An 18,759-nucleotide genomic window follows, 5' to 3' on the forward strand; every position below is an offset into this window, starting at 1 on the left:
GCTTTTTTGGGGGATGAACCAAACCAGGGACGAAATCTGCCGCCAGTTGGCACTACAGATGTCAGAATGAAAAGTTCCATCCCCTGCATCACCACATCGGCAACAGAGTTGGCAGTGTTGTCGGGATCATCCGGCGAGAAGCACACGTGCCCCCAAGGATAGGATGCAAAAACGACCGCATCCCATCCCAGTCTGCTGACTTGTAGTGCCACACACGACGGTATTTAACAGCGCGCTGTCTTAACATCGTCGTAAGTGGCACAGAACTCCTAACAAGGCAATGATCCGATGAACCAAGTGGTGCGGTTACGGATATTTGCCGTCAGGATTTGAAGTCAGTAGGAGGTCCAACAAGGAAGGATTATGACCATCCACATCTGGGATTCGCGTAGGCGTATTAACCAGTTGTGTCAAGTCGTTCGCAAGGGCAAAGTTGCAGACAGATCTCCCCGCATGATCAGTTTTACTGGAATTGAGCCAGTCGGCGTGGTGGGCATTAAAGTCGCCAAGTATTATGATCTCTGCGGATGGGATCTGCTGCTGCACAAAATCTGAAGCAGCTTGCAGGTGATCCAAGAGTCGGTCCGTCTCGGGGTCACCACTATGGGACCTATATAGGCACGCATAGACGCGAGGGTGGTCCCCGCAATCTATGCGGAGCCATAAGTTTGATAGGTCCATGACCTCAAGATTGCTGAGGCGGCGAGAGCTGATATCATCTCTGATATACACACACACTCCAGCTTTGGGTAGAAAGGAGTGCTCAAGGAAATACCCTGGGTGGGAAAGGTATGATGTGTCACTCGGAGATGATATCTGCGTCTCGGTTAAAAAGAGCAAAGCCGGCTTTGCCGTCTCAAGGTGGTAATGGACAGCATTAAGGTTGGAGTGTAATCCCCTGATATTACAAAAGTTTATGTTTAATATCGAGGGGGGTGCCTTTGTGTGTTTGCTCTTGCCCCGAGCAGATTGGAGCGCAGTTTTGCCCTCCCCAGAATACGAGGGGCAGCCTGGACGTCCACGTTCAGTTCCAGGAGTTCCTGAGCCTGGACGTCCAGAGAGGGATTCTCCAACGCAGTTGGTACCCTCCTGGGGTAACAAATTGTTTTTCAACTGTGGCATTTCTAGGGGGGTAGGGGATTGGGCCTCCGGTAAACTCACTCACTCGGCGAAACACAGCGCAAGCGCTGTTTCACGCCGGTTTTCTGTGAGGCCGTGGTATTTCTCCGGTCGAGCCGGCCCATTCGTGCCGAAGCATGGCTCTCCCACAGACAAATCAGTGAGTTCATTCTTAATTACGAAGAACTCGAAACAAACTTCAAATCTATACGTCCCGGCAAAAAGGGAGATCCAGTCGTGGTAGACATAAGAGGGCTGAAATATACACCAGATGGTTGTGTGCTTTATAAGTTGCGCCATAATGATTATTGGACCACCTAATTACCATAGCGAAAAGTCAGGATCGCGATTCCAGAAAAATATATTCGCAGTCACCAAATTATTTGTAAGTCCGTCTCTTTGTCCGTCTCTCTGTCTGTCTCCAGGCTGTAACTCAATAACGGCTATAGCTAGACTTCTGAAACTTCACAGATTGTGTATATCTGTTGGCGTTATAACAAGTAATACTAAAAACAAAATAAAATTAATATTTCCCATACAATAAACTAGATTTTTTTTGGCATTTTTCGCTCTATATCAATAATGGCAATAAATAGGCACTTGAAATTTTCACAGAGTAAGTACTTAAATATATATTGTGTAATTAATAATTATATTTAAATAAAATAAAAATTAAAGGGGGCCATATCCCATACAAAAAACACAAAATTTGGCTAAATTTTGCTCTATAGCGGTACGGAACCCTTCGCGCGTGAGTCCAACTCACACTTGGCCGATTATTTTTAATTTAGTAAGTTATATAAATAGTTAAAATATCTTAGTTGCAAGAACAAAACACAAAAAAATAATGCAGAATATCTCTTATGTAACAAAATTTTGCAGCTAAAATCTCTTATGTGCAGCGGAATCGTTAAAAAAATACTTTTCATGCTTTTCTTAACATTTATTGCTGATAATTATATCCACAAATATCCATTTGTAAACGCTAAATGTATCTACATTAAAAAAGTTATAAACCTTCTAACAGTAGACATTTTTTATCGTTTTAATCGAAAACTTAAAAATGTCACATGAGAGATTTTTTTTTTCAAATTCAAATTCTTTAATAATATACAGTAGTATAAAAGCTAGGTACATCACGTCGTCTAATCCCATGCTAAGTAAAAACTTGTGTTATGGCAATCAGACAACGGATGCACGCCGAACAATTTTATCCTAATATATGTATATTATTTACACATTCACACACACAATCACACTACACTTTATCACGTAAAGTCTCTTTCGGCGACGTGATGCGCGCTTCGTTCGGGAGCCTCCCCCGTAACCTCCGGTAAACTACACCGGCGGGCCAGAACTCCTCCACCTCGAAGATGGATAAAACTTGAGTCGGCACTCTCACCACAAAGGAACTGAAATTCACTTTGTGGCGAGACGACGATATGGCAAAGAAACGTTTGCCGGGACAGCTAGTATTATATAAAAATCAAACCAACAAAACTACGAATTCGCATCGCATCGCATTTTAATTTTTATCATGAGTGTTGCCGCAGAATATATTTGCGATGCGGTGCGAATTCCCTATTATGTGTGAGAACTAGGAGCCCTTAGATGTATTGGCGAAATGTTAATTTGTATCTATTTTATATAAGTTATCGAACGTAGATCAAATCAACTTTTTTCGAAACTTCGATGTCGCCATTTTGGACGACCTGAAGAAGTTAAAAAAGATGACATTCAGAATTCAATATTAAAAACCTGAGATAATTCAAAAAATAATTTTGACCCAGAAAAGAGCGATCGGGTCTATAAAACCGTACAAATAAAATGTGATACAAAAGCGAGAAAATTATTTTCTTGCAATAAACTGGAACATCAAATAAAGTGCACGAAAGCTGTAAAGAGCTTTTGATTTCCCGAATTTATGAGATCCATACAGACTCGTACAACTGGGGGTCTCCCGGGTACCGTGTTAACAGGGTATAAGTAGGAATGACTAACATTGGGATTTTTCGCTATTCGGTACTTTCACATTTTTCGACTTGAGAATATGGAAAGGTAGTCTAATATAAGTTTTGTAGTTTTTCGTTATTCGGTCCTTTTTATCGTCACCGAATAAACAAATCAAATATTAATTTATATACACTGTACTTCATAATTTAATGCCATTACAAAATTACAGCTTAGACACAAAATTAACAAAATCAAACAGATGCATAGACATGAAGGCAACAAAGTGATCCTATAATACATAATATAATAAGTATTATTCTATCTTCACCATTTGAGGTACGAATATCTAATAATAATAATAATAATAATAATAATAATGATTTATTGCATAAATGTGGTACAAATATACTAAAATTTTTTTTTATGAAATAAGGGGGCAAACGAGCAAACGGGTCACCTGATGGAAAGCAACTTCCGTCGCCCATGGACACTCGCAGCATCAGAAGAGCTGCAAGTGCGTTGCCGGCCTTTTAAGAGGGAATAGGGTAATAGGGGAGGGTAGGAATGGGAAGGGAATAGGGGAGGGTAGGGAAGGGAATAGGGTAGGGGATTGGGCCTCCGGTAAACTCACTCACTCGGCGAAACACAGCGCAAGCGCTGTTTCACGCCGGTTTTCTGTGAGAACGTGGTATTTCTCCGCTCGAGCCGGCCCTTTCGTGCCGAAGCATGGCTCTCCCACGTGTAGCATGGCTCTCCCACGTGTATATATTTTAAGACCTAAGTGTCTAAGCACACTAGGCCGAAAAAACGCGGCCGAAGTTCAGCATGATTACGCCTGTAATGTATAAATTACCAATGACACACCATACCGAAATTACGTCGCGTTGTAATATTGTATGCGTAGCGCATTGCTGGCGTAATCATGCCGAATTTCGACCGCTTATTTTCGGCCTAGTGTGTTTAGACACTAAGTTTCGAACTTACCGAATATGCGGCAAAACCTAAAACACGGGCCGTGCCTGACGCTGTACGTTGTTCAGCGAAACTACAATTTATACATAAACTTTCATTCACAACCAATCGTTATTTTCACACAGTTTCTCGTTTTCCGTCATTATTATTTAAATTGAAATTTTGCATGGAAGCTTGTTACTGTATTATGTGCAAACATGGTGGCTTATGTATTATATTATCAATCGTCACTTTCCCATAATATGGAAATAAAAACGTCTGCAGCTGCGTCGTGCACATTTTTACCTACACTAGGCAAAAAAAATAAGCTCCCGTTACGAATCCTGATCGAAAACTCGTAAGGCAGATCAGGGAGGTAGACTGTCAATGACATACCCGTCTGTTTGAAAATAAATACTTGCTGTTTAATTTTCACTTTTGTCGGCAGTCACGCAGGTTGAGTTTGTAGGTTGCGACAGCAATAAGACAGAAAATAATTGTACAATATATAAGTAAATAGAAAATTTCGTATGCAAAATTTCTGGCTGATAGCATAATATATCGTTTAATAGCCGCTGTCAATAGCCTGTTGCATTGCTGTTGCAAGATATTATGCTGCTCACCCTAGCAGATTGCAAGCCATGGTTTTTTCAATTATTGCAGTCATTAATAAATGGGAGTTCTTCCGAAGCCATACTTTGCTGTCAATCTTTATGATTAATGCGTATCTTCTTCCACAGAGTATATTAAAACCAAACGCGTACATTGTGACGCAAGGCCCCACAGAGGAGACGGTGGTGTCCTTCTGGCGGATGATCTGGCAGGAGAGGGCCGCAGCCATCGTCATGCTCACCAAGACCTTCGACTTCATCAAGGTATGTGCTGTTTTAGTGCTTTAGCCCACCACACATTTTCAACACAGTATATCTACAATGTTGCCAGGATCCACTATTACCACTAAAACTCTATCATATTACTCTATGGTACTTATTTATTTTATTTATTTAACCCTATGATGAGTTCATCAGTCTGTCAAGAAAGTGAAAAAATTAAAAAGTGGCAACATCGTAGTTTCATCCCTTTCAAATCAATCTAAGAAAAAAGGGATAACACTACGATGTTGCCACTTTTTAATTTCTTCACTTTCTTGACGGACTATAATATTATGTATGTAGGCCTAATTATTCCGAATAAAAAAATATATAACTCAGGGAGACCGAGGGTCATGCTAAAGCTGTCTTGGTACCCGCAATAAAATTGAGTAATTACTGGGCCGAATTATTTAGTACTTTAGAGGTACAAAACTATTAATTTGATTAATATACGGAGTAGGGATAAACGGCGATTATTTATTCATAAAATTGTAATTTTACAAAATGCTTATAATTCGTAATAAACCATACATCTAGGGATTTCAGCGGGATACCCGGTTGATCCCGGTAAACCGGGAAATCTCACCTTCAATTAAATATTACGCGAGATAATTATATCAGATAAATATTAAATTAGAAACGTAGTGTTTTTGGTGTCAGTTTTTAAATCCATACTTATATATAAGTGCGAAAGTGTGTCTGTCTGTTACCCCATCACGTTAAACCGATGAACCGATTTTGATAAAATTTTATAAACAGGGTGTAAGGCATCCATTACACGGTAGGTTTTGCTGTCAGTTTTACCACAGTCATGGCTGTAACGGATGAATAACCTACCGTGTAAGAGCGTGACGACAGACGGTTGCATGAAGTTGATTGACGAAAATCTGGATATTTTGATTTTTGCTTCATGCAACCATCAGTCACGAATTTTGAGTGAATGTTGTCACATCTGACAAAATAGGAAAAAAAATTAGAAGTATACCTTTAAAAATGTTCACTTTGACTGATAAAACTGAAGAGAATTGAGTGACCGTCTAATACCAGTCACCATCAGTCAAACATAATTCATGATTGACGGAATTGACTGTCGCTTGTATGAGCGTGTAATGGATGCCTAACAAAAATAGGTTATAATACTTTAGGATGTGTATAAGTCCCATAAGTAGAGTTCACTGTGAAAGTCGCAGCACTGAAAGAACAATTTTGTTTGTCACTTGTCTAAGCAAGTTTGCGAGCATTACGAAATTTCCCATACAAAAGTAAAAAAAGTTAATCTTTCAGCATGAGATTCGGTAGGATTTGGCTCATTATTTAACTTCCTGTGTAACAAAAAAAAAAGGTTTTCGAAATTTATAATTTTGTCACGTGTTGACCATAAAGTTAATATACCTAGCGGAATAGAGAAACAAAGGCCTGAGCAAGCGAAATGTCACTATCAGTAACACTGCGTGGTAAAAACAAGGTAAAAAGAGACGTGTGATACATGACAGCAGCACTCTTTTTTTGACGTCCAGTCGGCACGTGCCGCACGTTGACAATTTAATCTCATAGAATTCATGTTCAATCATGCTTGTGTAAGTGTATACGTACACATATTTTTCACACAGATGAAAACCAATTTCGGTTTCGTTTGTCAGCTCGAGATTGTTGCTCTATTCCGCTAGGTATATTAACTTTATGGTGTTGACTGTTGAGTCATTAATAAAGTATTTATTTTTACAATATTACAAAAAGTTTATGAAAGAAAAGTAATTATCTAACTTCAAAGCTACTTTGATGTCTCCTAATTAACATCCTTATTCCCTTAATCAAAACGCGCGGTATAACCCATTATTAACTGTTTACACGTCATACCGCATACGATGCGATAAATCGGAACATCCTTACAAATAATAAAAACTTTTTAACAATATATTGTCTGGTGTCGCACAGAAAATTTTGAAGACATAAATTAAAATATGGTTAATCAAATCGCAACGTGACGAGGCGTTTTTAAATATTAAAAAAGTGGAATACGTGGCCCAACACCGAGGACGGCAAGTCAATTTTATGTGTACTATATTCATCTTTAGCGCATCAATCCCCAAGCGGAAGCCGGCTGCCGCAAAACAATTGAAAATCTATTGTGTCTGCGATACCCACGATGGAGGTACTACACAGTAGATAAAGTTTATTTTATTTAAATGATTACGGCTTATAATTAACTGATCACCAGAAATAGTAACATTTCACAGACAAAATTTGTAAACGATCACCAAAATACGGACCACCATTTTAATGTAATACCCAAAGATTTAACATCTCACTATCCTATTTATGTAAAATTACTCCAAATAAATCATTGTAAAACCAAAAATAGTAAATGATCACCAAAATTAGTAAATGGTCACCAACATTATACTAGCATTTTAATGTAAAATGATCACCAAAGATTTAACATCTCGCTATCCTATTAATGCAAAATGACTCCAAATAAATCATTGTTAAACCAAAAGTAGTAAACGATCACCAAAATTAGTAAATGATCACCAACATCATACTAGCATTTTAATGTAAAATTATAACCAAAGTTTTTTTTCATTTTGCTATCCTATTAAACAAAAATGAACCAAAAAAATTATTGCTAACCGGAAAATAATAAATAATATAACCAAATTTTAACTTTAAATTTTAAAATGAGAAACAAAAGAATTGCATCTCATTTAATTTGACTATCGTAAATAAATAATTATATAATAATAATAATGATAACGTGACTCATTATAAGTATCTCCATACCTAATTTTAGCAAAATCGGTTCAGTGGTTTGGGCGTGAAGAGGTTACAGACAGACAGACAAACTTTCACATTTATTATATTATTATGTAAAAACTATATAAACTATGTAAATGTAAAACTCTCATTATCCATGCTAATATTTTAAGTTGGTAAGGGTAGGTCTGTTATCTCTTCAGGTCCAAACTGCTCAATATAACATAATATAATATGGAGTTATTAAACTTTTTTTGTTAATATGCTTACATTTTTTGTCAATCGTAGTGATTTATTTGGACAGAAATATCACATTGATTTGCTCGCTTTGGTGATCATTTACTATATTTGGTGATCATTTACTATATGTAGTTATCATTTACTATATGTAGTTATCATTTACTATACTTGGTGATCATTTACTATATTCGGTGATCATTTACTATATTTGGCGTTCGATTACAATTTGAAGTGTAGCCGTGACTAAAATAGCTGGTAGTATTGCAATTTTAGACTTTCTTTTTTTGGTGGTAAGTATCTTTTTTTGGTAAACAAGTTTAGGGTGTCAGAGCATTTTTTGGTGGTCATTATATTTGTTCCCAATGATTACATCACATCTCTCCAAGATACTGTTATTTGAACTAACCCTAAAACATAGACCACGTTTCATACTAAGCTACGTTCTTAGGCTGGTATAAATAGTCAGTACTCAAGATGCATCTCGGTCTCAAGACACGGTTCAGGCTCTGTTATTGGTTGGCTGTCAAAATTTGGACCAATCACAGAGCCGAACCGCGTCCTGAGACCGGGGCGCATCTTAAGTACTGACTATTTATACTAGCCTAGATCTTCTCACAGCTGTTTTCTTTACAGACACGATATCCAATACCGTATTACATAAATCGTAATGTATAAATCCACATATAGACGATATCACAAGACCTGACGCTAAGTAATTACCCACTAGATAGTGAAGATACTCGTAAGTTAGGTACGTAACAACTCAAAGTCACTCATAAAATATGAACTTTCTTACTAAAAAAGATCTACACCAGCCATTCTCAAAGTATGTATTTGAGTGCAAGCGACACATCAGAATAACACATAGGCTACAATTTTAACCGACTTTCAAAATGGGGGAGGTGTTATGTTCGTTTTTTTTATGTTCAACGATTACTCCGCCCTTTGTTAACTGATTTTCAAAATTTTTCTTTTGGTATATAGGGTATCATCCCAATTTGGTATTACATTCACAAAAGTGGTGATCTGATGAAAAAGTAATCGAGGGAACTCCTCAAAATTTATAGGGAAACTTGTGGTGACTTCGGTTTCGTGAGAAGTATTCTAAGCATAATATGCTACCAACAAGTAAGATTTTGCACCGAGGTATACCTGGTATACCGTGGTTCGGAAGGTGCTGAGAGAACTCCTGATTCTTTATAGATACAAGTTTGGGAGTTTCGGCGTTGTTTTAAGAACGGAAAGCATATGATACTATGCAAATTACATTAATCATCATCATCATCACTACCATATTATTATACTATGCATCGTCCTATGATTATGAGCCTATTATTACCCTGTTATTGGTACTTTTTAAATCGAGACTCGAGTTTGTCAAGCAATAAATCAAAAAATCTATACTTAATATTATAAACCTGCCCCCCTAGACAAGTGGCAAAACGCTAACGCTAACGCTACAAAATGTATGCGATTTGATATAAGTCATCGCTTCGCTAGCGAATACTCATGTCAAATCCATACATTTTTTATGGATTTGACAAGTGGCAAAACGCTAACGCTAGCGTTTTGCCACTTGTCTAGGGTGGCTGAAGAGTATGTTTGCTTGAACGCGCTAATCTCAGGAACTACAGGTCCAATTTAAAAACTTATTTCAGTGTTAGATAGCTCATTTATCGAGTAAGGCTATAGGCTATATCTCTATCTTAGCGTTATAAGACTAATACGATCGAAGAAACTCAGGAAAATGTGGGGAAAACGGGGGAAATATGAGAAAGGGTTTATCTCACGAACTTCTGGAGCAATTTTATGGCAATGTTTGGCACAGATAAAGAGTAGACCACGTGAAGGGAGTAGGGGCATAACCTATTTTTTACGGGAAAATGTACGGTTTCCGTTAAATTCCTAATTTACGCGGGCAAAGCCGCGCGGGACATCTAGTAAATTATTATTTGTAGAAAACATATTGTCATCAGACACCAGCATGGAGACATTCGTTCAAAGTCAATTCATTTTTGTATTGGGTCCGTCAAAGATGTCGCTTTAATTTTAAGAACCGCTGACTTAGTATATAATAAGGGGTTTTCCAATAAGGACTTTACAACTTTTTTTTTTCAAAATAAAATTAAAACCATTTGAGACATTTCCAAATTATTAGTATCGGATTGCAGCACAATGAAAACATTTTGTAATGGAACTCGACTTCGCTCATAATATGGCCACCGCAGGCACGTTTGCAGCGGTGATTCGTTGAACCCAATTTTCTATGACTTGGCCACACATTTCGGCTATTTGGTGTTTAATTTTGGCTCTGAGCTGTTCTAACGTCGTTGGCTTATCCAACGGCTTGACGCAGCTCCAACAAAAAAAACCTAGAGGCGTTAAATCGCACGAACCTGGCGGTCAATCGACTGGTCCATTTTTTGAGATAACACGCTCATCAAACTTGCTCTTTAATTAATTGTAACGTGTGCTATATGGCTTGTGGCACCGTCCTTTTGAAACCTCATGCTGTCCAAGTCCATATCTTCTAATTCGGGCCAAAAATAATCCATAATCATGGCCATTCTGCCTGTCTATAAGGGCGAGAATCACGATCGAAAATCGGAGTTAACGCTCCACCGTCTCCGAATTTCTGTAGTATTTTTTTAAGATTTGCAGTCGTTGTTCGTTCGTGTACTTCACCATGATAAAAAGGTTATGTCTACAGAATAAATATTCGATGTTAAATGAAAGGGTGCGTCCACAAAGTAAATTCAAAATTGTCAAGTCCCTATTAGAAAACCCTTTTAATATTTCGAAGAGTATACCGAAAAATGCAGTTTAAAATTGGAACAGACACTCGATGGTGACCCAGTTCTTTAATGAAATGACATGATTATTGAATAACCTAATTAAATATAAAATTCGCTGAGCACACTCCAGTATCGGGTTTCGAGAGGCGCCGGCCGCCGAGCTGTGTTATAATGAACTATACAAACTATATAAACTATAGCGGTTGAAGTTGCTTTGTATTTTTTTTTTGACGTGACAACGTCTAATAAATCGTTACAAAATAATATATTAATACAAACTTGGTACAAACAGAACAGAGACGCATACACAGGATACGTTTCAGGCGGCCATTTTTTCTTGAACCCTAAAAAAGGAAATATTCAAAGGCAAAATTAAAATGAACTCTATAATAACTCTTTAATATAATAACTATGAACCTCACATTAATAATAATTAATGATAATTAATAATTAATTATGCTTCCATATTCTGAACGATGTATGTTATGCTAAATGATTTATAACTAAATAATTATTGATTTTGGCTCACATCACCGTATAAATCAGTTTAATCGGTCTGCATCTATTACTGTATCTCAATTTATGTGGAAACAACATTATTTTAGCATTATCTAAATGTTGTTTTGAAATGTATTGGCTATCATAATTTGTGAAGCTGATTAGTCTAACAGTCAGGGGTCACCAAATGGCGGAATCCGGACCGCCGACCCAATGTGTGCGGACCAAGCATGTTCTTCTTTAAAAATTAATTTCAGTCTCGACGTACTGATGAATTTTTAGCAACAAAAATTGTCACTTTTCTCATTGATACAAATAAACACCTTTATAATTTCCGTAATTACATTTGTTTAAAAAATATTTTTTTTAATGTGTGGACCGCGTAGGTAATTTTAATTCTTAAAACGGACCCCGAGCGAAACTAATTGGTGACCCGGTCTGGCCTGATCCGAAAAACGTTGTTTTGCTGTATAAGAAAGCCGTTATTACATTGTTACTTACTTATTTTTCTTTTAAAAAAGATGCTGGCCGATTTTTACTACAATTTTCTTTTTCGAATTCCATTTTTTTTTTAATTAAACCATAACGTAAAGCCCGCCATTCGTTTTTTTTAATTGTATTTTTAACCGAATTAAAAAATGACGAGATTTCTACATCTGATAATGATTGCATTATCAGATGTGCTACTTAAAAACTAGATTTTTTACATGTAAGCAACTTTAATCTTCATTTAACATTCATTTAATCAAAAATCACGATTTTTACTTACGCCACGTTCCCAGGTGATGTGCGTTCAGTACTGGCCGGCGAGCAAGGACAAGGACGAAACGTACGGAGACATCAGCGTCGGCATAGTCCAGGAGGAGGAGCTCGCCAACTTCCACATACGCACCTTCAGACTGTACAAGAGTGAAAAGGATGTAAGTCATGTTTTGTAGTTTTATTCTAATGAAAGATACGAAATGTCTAGTACGTCTTCGCGCTTCGTGTCAACCGCTAAGCCGACTTTAATGCATCTTGTAAAGATTTTGGCCCCGGATAATTAATGTCCCGGAACAATGTACGGTTCGCGCGTTACATATGAATTGAAGTTCAACGAAGCAACAAAGAGAAACAAAAATTTAAAAAACAGTTAAGATGTGTTCTATTACACTTCTAACATGCCCCTGACTCGTTTTTTCAAGTTTATTTTCAATGTAAAAAATTTACCTCTACGATTTTAATATAAATGTATAGATTTAAATAACATGGTTGTAACGTCTTTCGTTACACAATTGGTCATTATGCTCTCATGCGCTACCAGTCAATAATCAGTTTGTCCAGTAATTGGCATAATTCGCATAGCCGTCGGCATTAATCAGAGGTAGCTTGCCAATTAAGATGCATCTGATCCATCATTAAATCAGTGTTTCGCAACAAGCAGTTGCGAAATTTCAGCTGCCATTTATGACCAAATTTCAAGAGAGCCTGTATGTATTTGAATCACTTATGGCCGCTATTAAAGACATTTAACTTTAATTGAATGACGATTTCGACATAACACATTTTCTGTTAAACCTTTTATTGAATAATAAATTTCCGATAAGGCCACTCGATGGCTCTCTCAGAATCCAAATGGTTTTACTAATAAACTCCTGACTTATGACACTTATATTTAGGCTCACCCATGGTTTACATCGGTTCACTGAAAAAATGAAATCCCTGACTTACCCCCCTTTGGTTTAAGCTCTACCCATATTGTAAATCGGTTTACTGAAAAATTCCTGACTTACCCCAGGTGGTGGTGGAGGAGCGTTTCCTGCTGCAGTTCCACTACACCCAGTGGCACTCGCACACGTGTCCGTTCAGCAATGCGCTCCTGGAGTTCCGGAGACGGGTGCGGGCGGTGGTGGGGAGGAGGCTGGCGAGCAGCTCCGCCAGCGGACCCATGGTGGTGCATTGCAAGTGAGTTTTTTACGTTATGAATGCTCCATTTAATTACAAGGGTATATATTATGTTACGCTCAAAGACCGAAAACGCTCAGTGAGCAAAAAAATGGCTCACAACGCGTTGTAGTTATAGTGAAACGGCCACGACGCGAAATTCGCGTCGTGGCCCTAGTGAAAACGGCCACAACGCGTTCTGGTAATCACAGAAATACCACATAGCGAAATTCGTGTCGTGGCTGACGTGCTATTCGACCACAACGCGTTGTGGTAATCGAGTAAAGCCATGACGCGTTCTGAGCATTTAAAAACAGCCACGACGCGAATCCGTGTTGTGACCCTAATGAAAACGGCCACGACGCGTTCTGAAACCAGGTTAGTTACTGAGGAGTAATTTTATAGCGCCCAAGTGTGTGCGCAATACACAAGAACACTCTGGTTTCAATGAAACTAGGCCAGTTACGCAGGAGTAATTTTATAGTGCCCAAGTGTGTGCGCAATACACAAGAGCACGTTACGTAGGAGTAATTATAAAGTGCCCAAGTGTGTGCGCAATACACAAGAGCACTCTAGTTTCAATGAAACCAGGCCAGTTGAGCAGAAGTCATTTCATAGTGCCCAAGTATGTGTGCAATATACAAGAGCACTCTGGTTTCAATGAAACCAGGCCAAGTACGCATGAGTTATTTTATAGTGCCCAAGTGTGTGCGCAATACACAAGAGCACTCTGGTTGTTACGCAGGAGTTATGTTATAGTGCCCAAGTGTGTGCGCAATATACAAGAGCACTCTGGTTTCAATGAAACCAGGCTAGTTAAGCAGGAGTAATTTTATAGTGCCCAAGTGTGTGCGCAATATACAAGAGCACGTTACCCAGGAGTAGTTTTATAGTGCCCAAGTGTGTGCGCAATACACAAGAGCACTCTGGTTTCAATGAAACCAGGCCAGTTACGCAGAAGTAATTTTATAGTGACCAAGTGTGTGCGCAATTCACAAGAGCACTCTGGTTCCAATGAAACCAGGCCAGTTACGCAGAAGTAATTTTATAGTGCCCACGTGTGTGCGCGTGTAAAAGTCGGCCCTGCACCATATACGTGGGAGAGCCATGCTTCGGCACGAATGGGACGGCTCGACCGGAGAAATACCACGTTCTCACAAAAAACCGGCGTGAAACAGCGCTTGCGCTGTGTTTCGCCGAGTGAGTGAGTTTACCGGAGGCCCAATCCCCTATTCCCTACCCTTCCCTATTCCCTCTTAAAAGGCCGGCAACGCACCTGCAGCTCTTCTGATGCTGCGAGTGTCCATAGGCGACTGAAGTTGCTTTCCATCAGGTGACCCGTTTGCTCGTTTGTCCCCTTATCTCATAAAAAAAAAACAACACGAATTCGCGTCGTGGCTGTTTTTAAATGCTCAGAACGCGTCATGGCTTTTCTCGATTACCACAACGCGTTGTGGTCGAATAGCACGTCAGCCACGACACGAATTTCGCTTTGTGGTATTTCTGTGATTACCAGAACGCGTCGTGGCCGTTTCACTATTACCACAACGCGTTGTGAGCCATTTTTTCACTCACTTAGCGTTTTCGGTCTTTGAGCGTAACATATATACACTATACAGGGTAACTAAACAGTGATAATACTTTAGGGTGTATATGAGTCCCATGTTCAGTTTACTCTGAAAGTAGCAGCGCTGAAAGAGCAAATTTTTTTTTACTTTTGTATCGGCAAACTCATGACGCTTGGGCCCTTACAAATCACAAAAAATTGCTCAAATGCCTTTTTCTGTTCGTCAAGGGCATGCGTTATAGCGCAGTCAACAGAGAACGTGAGGCATGCCCGCGACGCAAGCCCTCCGGCCGTATCCAAAACTTCAAAAATTACAATATTGGCGTTGCGTTCCTAGACGCATTCAATTATTGAATGCGCCAATATGAAAGTTGATGACGAAAATTGAAGATGAAAGTGCACAGTGTGGACATAGCTAATCATCGTTTATACTTTCGCTTTTTATATTTCCGTGTTATAGTTTGTGCGTTTTATGATGATGAATTATAATTGACAATAGTAGGGAAGTTACCTAACAAAAATTAATCGATAATTTAAAAATATCGAATCACTTCGTAAAGGAATTGCAATCGAAATTATCGATTTCGTACTGACATTTCAGTGGTGCCGGCGATTTCAGATGGCCGCCCTTTTTTATCGATTTGATTTCGATTCAACAGAGTCAATCTCTATTGACATAAGTTCCGTTTTATGCATCTGACATTTTTCAAATGTTCTCGTAACAATAATTTTTCACAGATAATATTTATAATTTTATATTAATAAGTTAGCATTTAGCAACTTTTCGTTTTTATTCATTAACAATTATAGGAAACATTTGTTTTTTGTAGATGGAATATAATTTATTACATTTTGATTTTTTTTGTTTTCTTGTAAAAAAACCCCGTAGCAAGGAATATGAAAACTGTCACTCATATCATCTTAAAACGCACAAACTATAGTTCAAAAGGATGCAAGTTTACATATGGGTTAAATAATATAATATCTCTCTCAAAAATCTGACAAATCGGGGAGGTGACAACATAGTGTTATTATAATATTTAACCCCGACTTAACATTAACTGAGACTTGCGCAAGCCCAATTTTTTGTGTTTATTTAAATAATGTCACTGACGTCATACTAAGTGTACTTTAAGCTATCCAACAATTTTTTTTAGAAGTTGGGAATTTAAAGACAATTGTTTAATGGGAGGAGGAGGAGGTTTAATGGTTTATTCCTGCTGAATTAATTGCTACATTTAAACTTACCTTAATATATTTTGGTTACTACACATTTTTAATGGACCCTTCTTTTAAATAAGATGAATGAAATATTATATATTTTCAGTGATGGCGGTGGACGTTCCGGTGTATATTTATCAGTTGACGCCAACCTGGAGCTGGCGGAGGAAGAAGACTGTTTTGATGTTTTTGGATATTTTAAAAAGTTGAGGAAATCGAGGAAAGGATTAATAGAAAATGAGGTAAGCATTTTTTCAACAGCAGACTGCCTAATTATAGAGCACAAATGTACAAAATCTTATTTTTTTATAAGCGAATCTTATAAGATTCGCTTATAAAAAAATAAGAATTGCTCGTTTAAAGACATATCTTTAAACGAGCAATTCTTGTATATATATAATTGGAATCTCGGAATCGGCTCCAAAGTTTTACATGAGTATATAGGGGGTTTCGGGGGCGATAAATCGATCTAGCTAGGAATTATTTTTAGAAAATGTCATTTTATTCGTGTTTTATCGAATACCGAGCAAAGCTCGGTCAAATAGCTAGTTAAATATAAAAACTGCCTGCCACTATTTTTACTTGCCATAATGATAATGACTCAAATCAGAAAACTCAATAACTTTAGTCTTTTCATAAGTATTTGGGTGAAAAAACCGTTTTACTGAAGGCGTTTTTCCCTTTGGTATTTATTTAATTTAGGTCACGCGCAAATTCCAATGCATCACTTTCAGCGGAGGACGTGAAATGTTCCAAATATTTATTTCCAATAACATTTCTGCATTCTGTCTTGTTGCGTTTCAATTCTCTGGAAATCAGTTTTATGCGAATTCCGTGAGAATGCTTCGCTTTCGGAGATTTCGTTTTATGCGCGACTTATTCCAATAAGAGCGATTTTATATTATGAGCAAAACGTTTTCGTAATTTTTGAGTTACGGCATTTTGCGCGGAGAGCTGTATTTACAGATTACTCGATAATAATCCATGCTTAATATTATGAGTACAAAAGTATGTCTTTGAGGCTATCTGTATGTTACCTCTTTACGCTAAAACCACTTAAATAATTTAGATTTGTGAAAATACCCGAGAAATGATATAGCGTAGTTATGGTTACGGAGTACTATTATAATATTTTTCTGTGCTATGGTCCTAAAATAATACACGGTTCCCGTGCGATAAACGAATTTTGTGTAACAAAATTCCGTTACAATTTAGTACTTAATGAAAAATATTTATATCAGAAAACTAAATAAATAATAAAATAGAATATAAGTATTTTTATTCAAAATGGGATTCATGACACACTTTTTGAAAGTCGAACGAAGAAACTACGTTGCCTACGAGTACCACCGGCCTTTGGGCCATTGGGCTTCAGTAATATTATAATATTATTGAATATTACGTATCTTTCCCTCCCTCACTATTTACTTTTCAGAAGCAACATCAAAACTATACCCATCTCTTTCCCTCTTTTAGGAGCAATACAAATTCATATACGATACGCTAGAGGAGCACGTGGTTTGTGGGGTCTCCTGGTTCCCAGTGTCGGACCTGTCCCAAAGACTGAAGCAGAAGTCCCAGAGAGACCCGGTGTCCAAACTAAACGAATACCAGAAGGAGTACCAGCAGATTTGCAAACAGACGCCAAGGTTCACGATCGGTGACTGCGCGGGGGGCCACAGAGGAGATAATAGAGAGAAGAATAGAGATGTGCTGGTTGTCCCACGTGAGTAACGTGTGTTCTAGTTTTGTGACAATGCTGTTGTTACATGTTACCTTGATTGGGTATAACATATTATAATGTACAAAAACAATCTTAATTTTAGGCATATCCATTTTTATCAGCAAGGAAGTATATTATAGCAGTTGACCAAACTAGTTTATTTCGTCATAAATAATAAATTTGGACTTCCTAAATGTTAACGCAAGAATCCGGCTCGAAGGACCAGCTTCTGGTGAGGTGACTGCACCTTGGAGTCTTGGGTCTTCTCGGTAAAGGAAATGCGGCAGTCTTCCATGACGTTTATTGAGTAATGTTTTATGTAACATAGTTAAAGCGCAGAAAGAATGTGGCGGCCCCGCCGGCACCGGCGGAAATGCGAAAGGGAAACCGTATAGTGTGCGGGTTTTACGTAAGAGGGCGCTCGATGCTTGGATCCTTGCTGTGGCAATGTTCTTGCGATAACACTAAATAATATGAATAATCATTGTCCTGTTTAGATTTACTATAATATACAAAGCCCCAATTCCACCAACGTCTGTTAGTGTTAATTTAAATGTCATGTCTTCTGTTTCATTCATTAGAAAAACGAAAGAAGTAACTTGATACTAATTAGCATTAACTCTAACAGTCGTTGGTGAAATTAGGGCTTAGTTGGATAAATCAATTTATACATTACTTTTATTGCAGCGGACAACTTTCGTCCATACCTGACGTCCTTCCAAGGGAACAGTTTCACAGACTACATCAACGCCGTCTTTGTTGACGTAAGTTTACCAAATATTGGTTATGCACCAACAATCTAATAGATTAAGTAGTATTGTATAAGTCGGTAACTACTGCCTACTTTAGATCAAAGTTCTCCGGAACAGAAACACGTGAACGATTCTCTTCATCATCAGCTTTAAACTTTAAACATTATGTGAAACCTTAAATGTTGTGTCGCCTTTTTTATTAGCTGTTTCCACAGAAATATATTAAAAATTTCTAAGCGTAATAACTTAACGCTTAGAAATTTTGTCTTTTAATCTCATGCGTTTGTACACTGCAAATACCTGTTGTGAGTGTCACCCATCACTCTGCCACATTTTTTGTTTAATTTTATAAAGTTCACATGTTATGTGGTTTAAAAATGATGTTCGTCGT

The 18,759-nt window shown here is 37.8% G+C and overlaps 1 protein-coding gene across 1 annotated transcript in view; it reads left to right on the forward strand.

The window, feature by feature from the left end:
• Positions 1-18,759, forward strand: part of LOC121737431 — a 176,536-nt gene that overhangs the window by 149,773 nt on the left and 8,004 nt on the right. The window contains exons 8-13 of the mRNA XM_042129109.1: positions 4,764-4,898; positions 11,965-12,102; positions 12,960-13,126; positions 16,000-16,135; positions 17,370-17,619; positions 18,304-18,380. Of these exons, the coding sequence (XP_041985043.1) occupies positions 4,764-4,898; positions 11,965-12,102; positions 12,960-13,126; positions 16,000-16,135; positions 17,370-17,619; positions 18,304-18,380 (903 nt within the window). The remainder of the gene's footprint in view (positions 1-4,763; positions 4,899-11,964; positions 12,103-12,959; positions 13,127-15,999; positions 16,136-17,369; positions 17,620-18,303; positions 18,381-18,759) is intronic.

Source organism: Aricia agestis, chromosome 20 (assembly GCF_905147365.1).
Source record: "Aricia agestis chromosome 20, ilAriAges1.1, whole genome shotgun sequence".
NCBI classification, from domain to species: domain Eukaryota; kingdom Metazoa; phylum Arthropoda; class Insecta; order Lepidoptera; family Lycaenidae; genus Aricia; species Aricia agestis.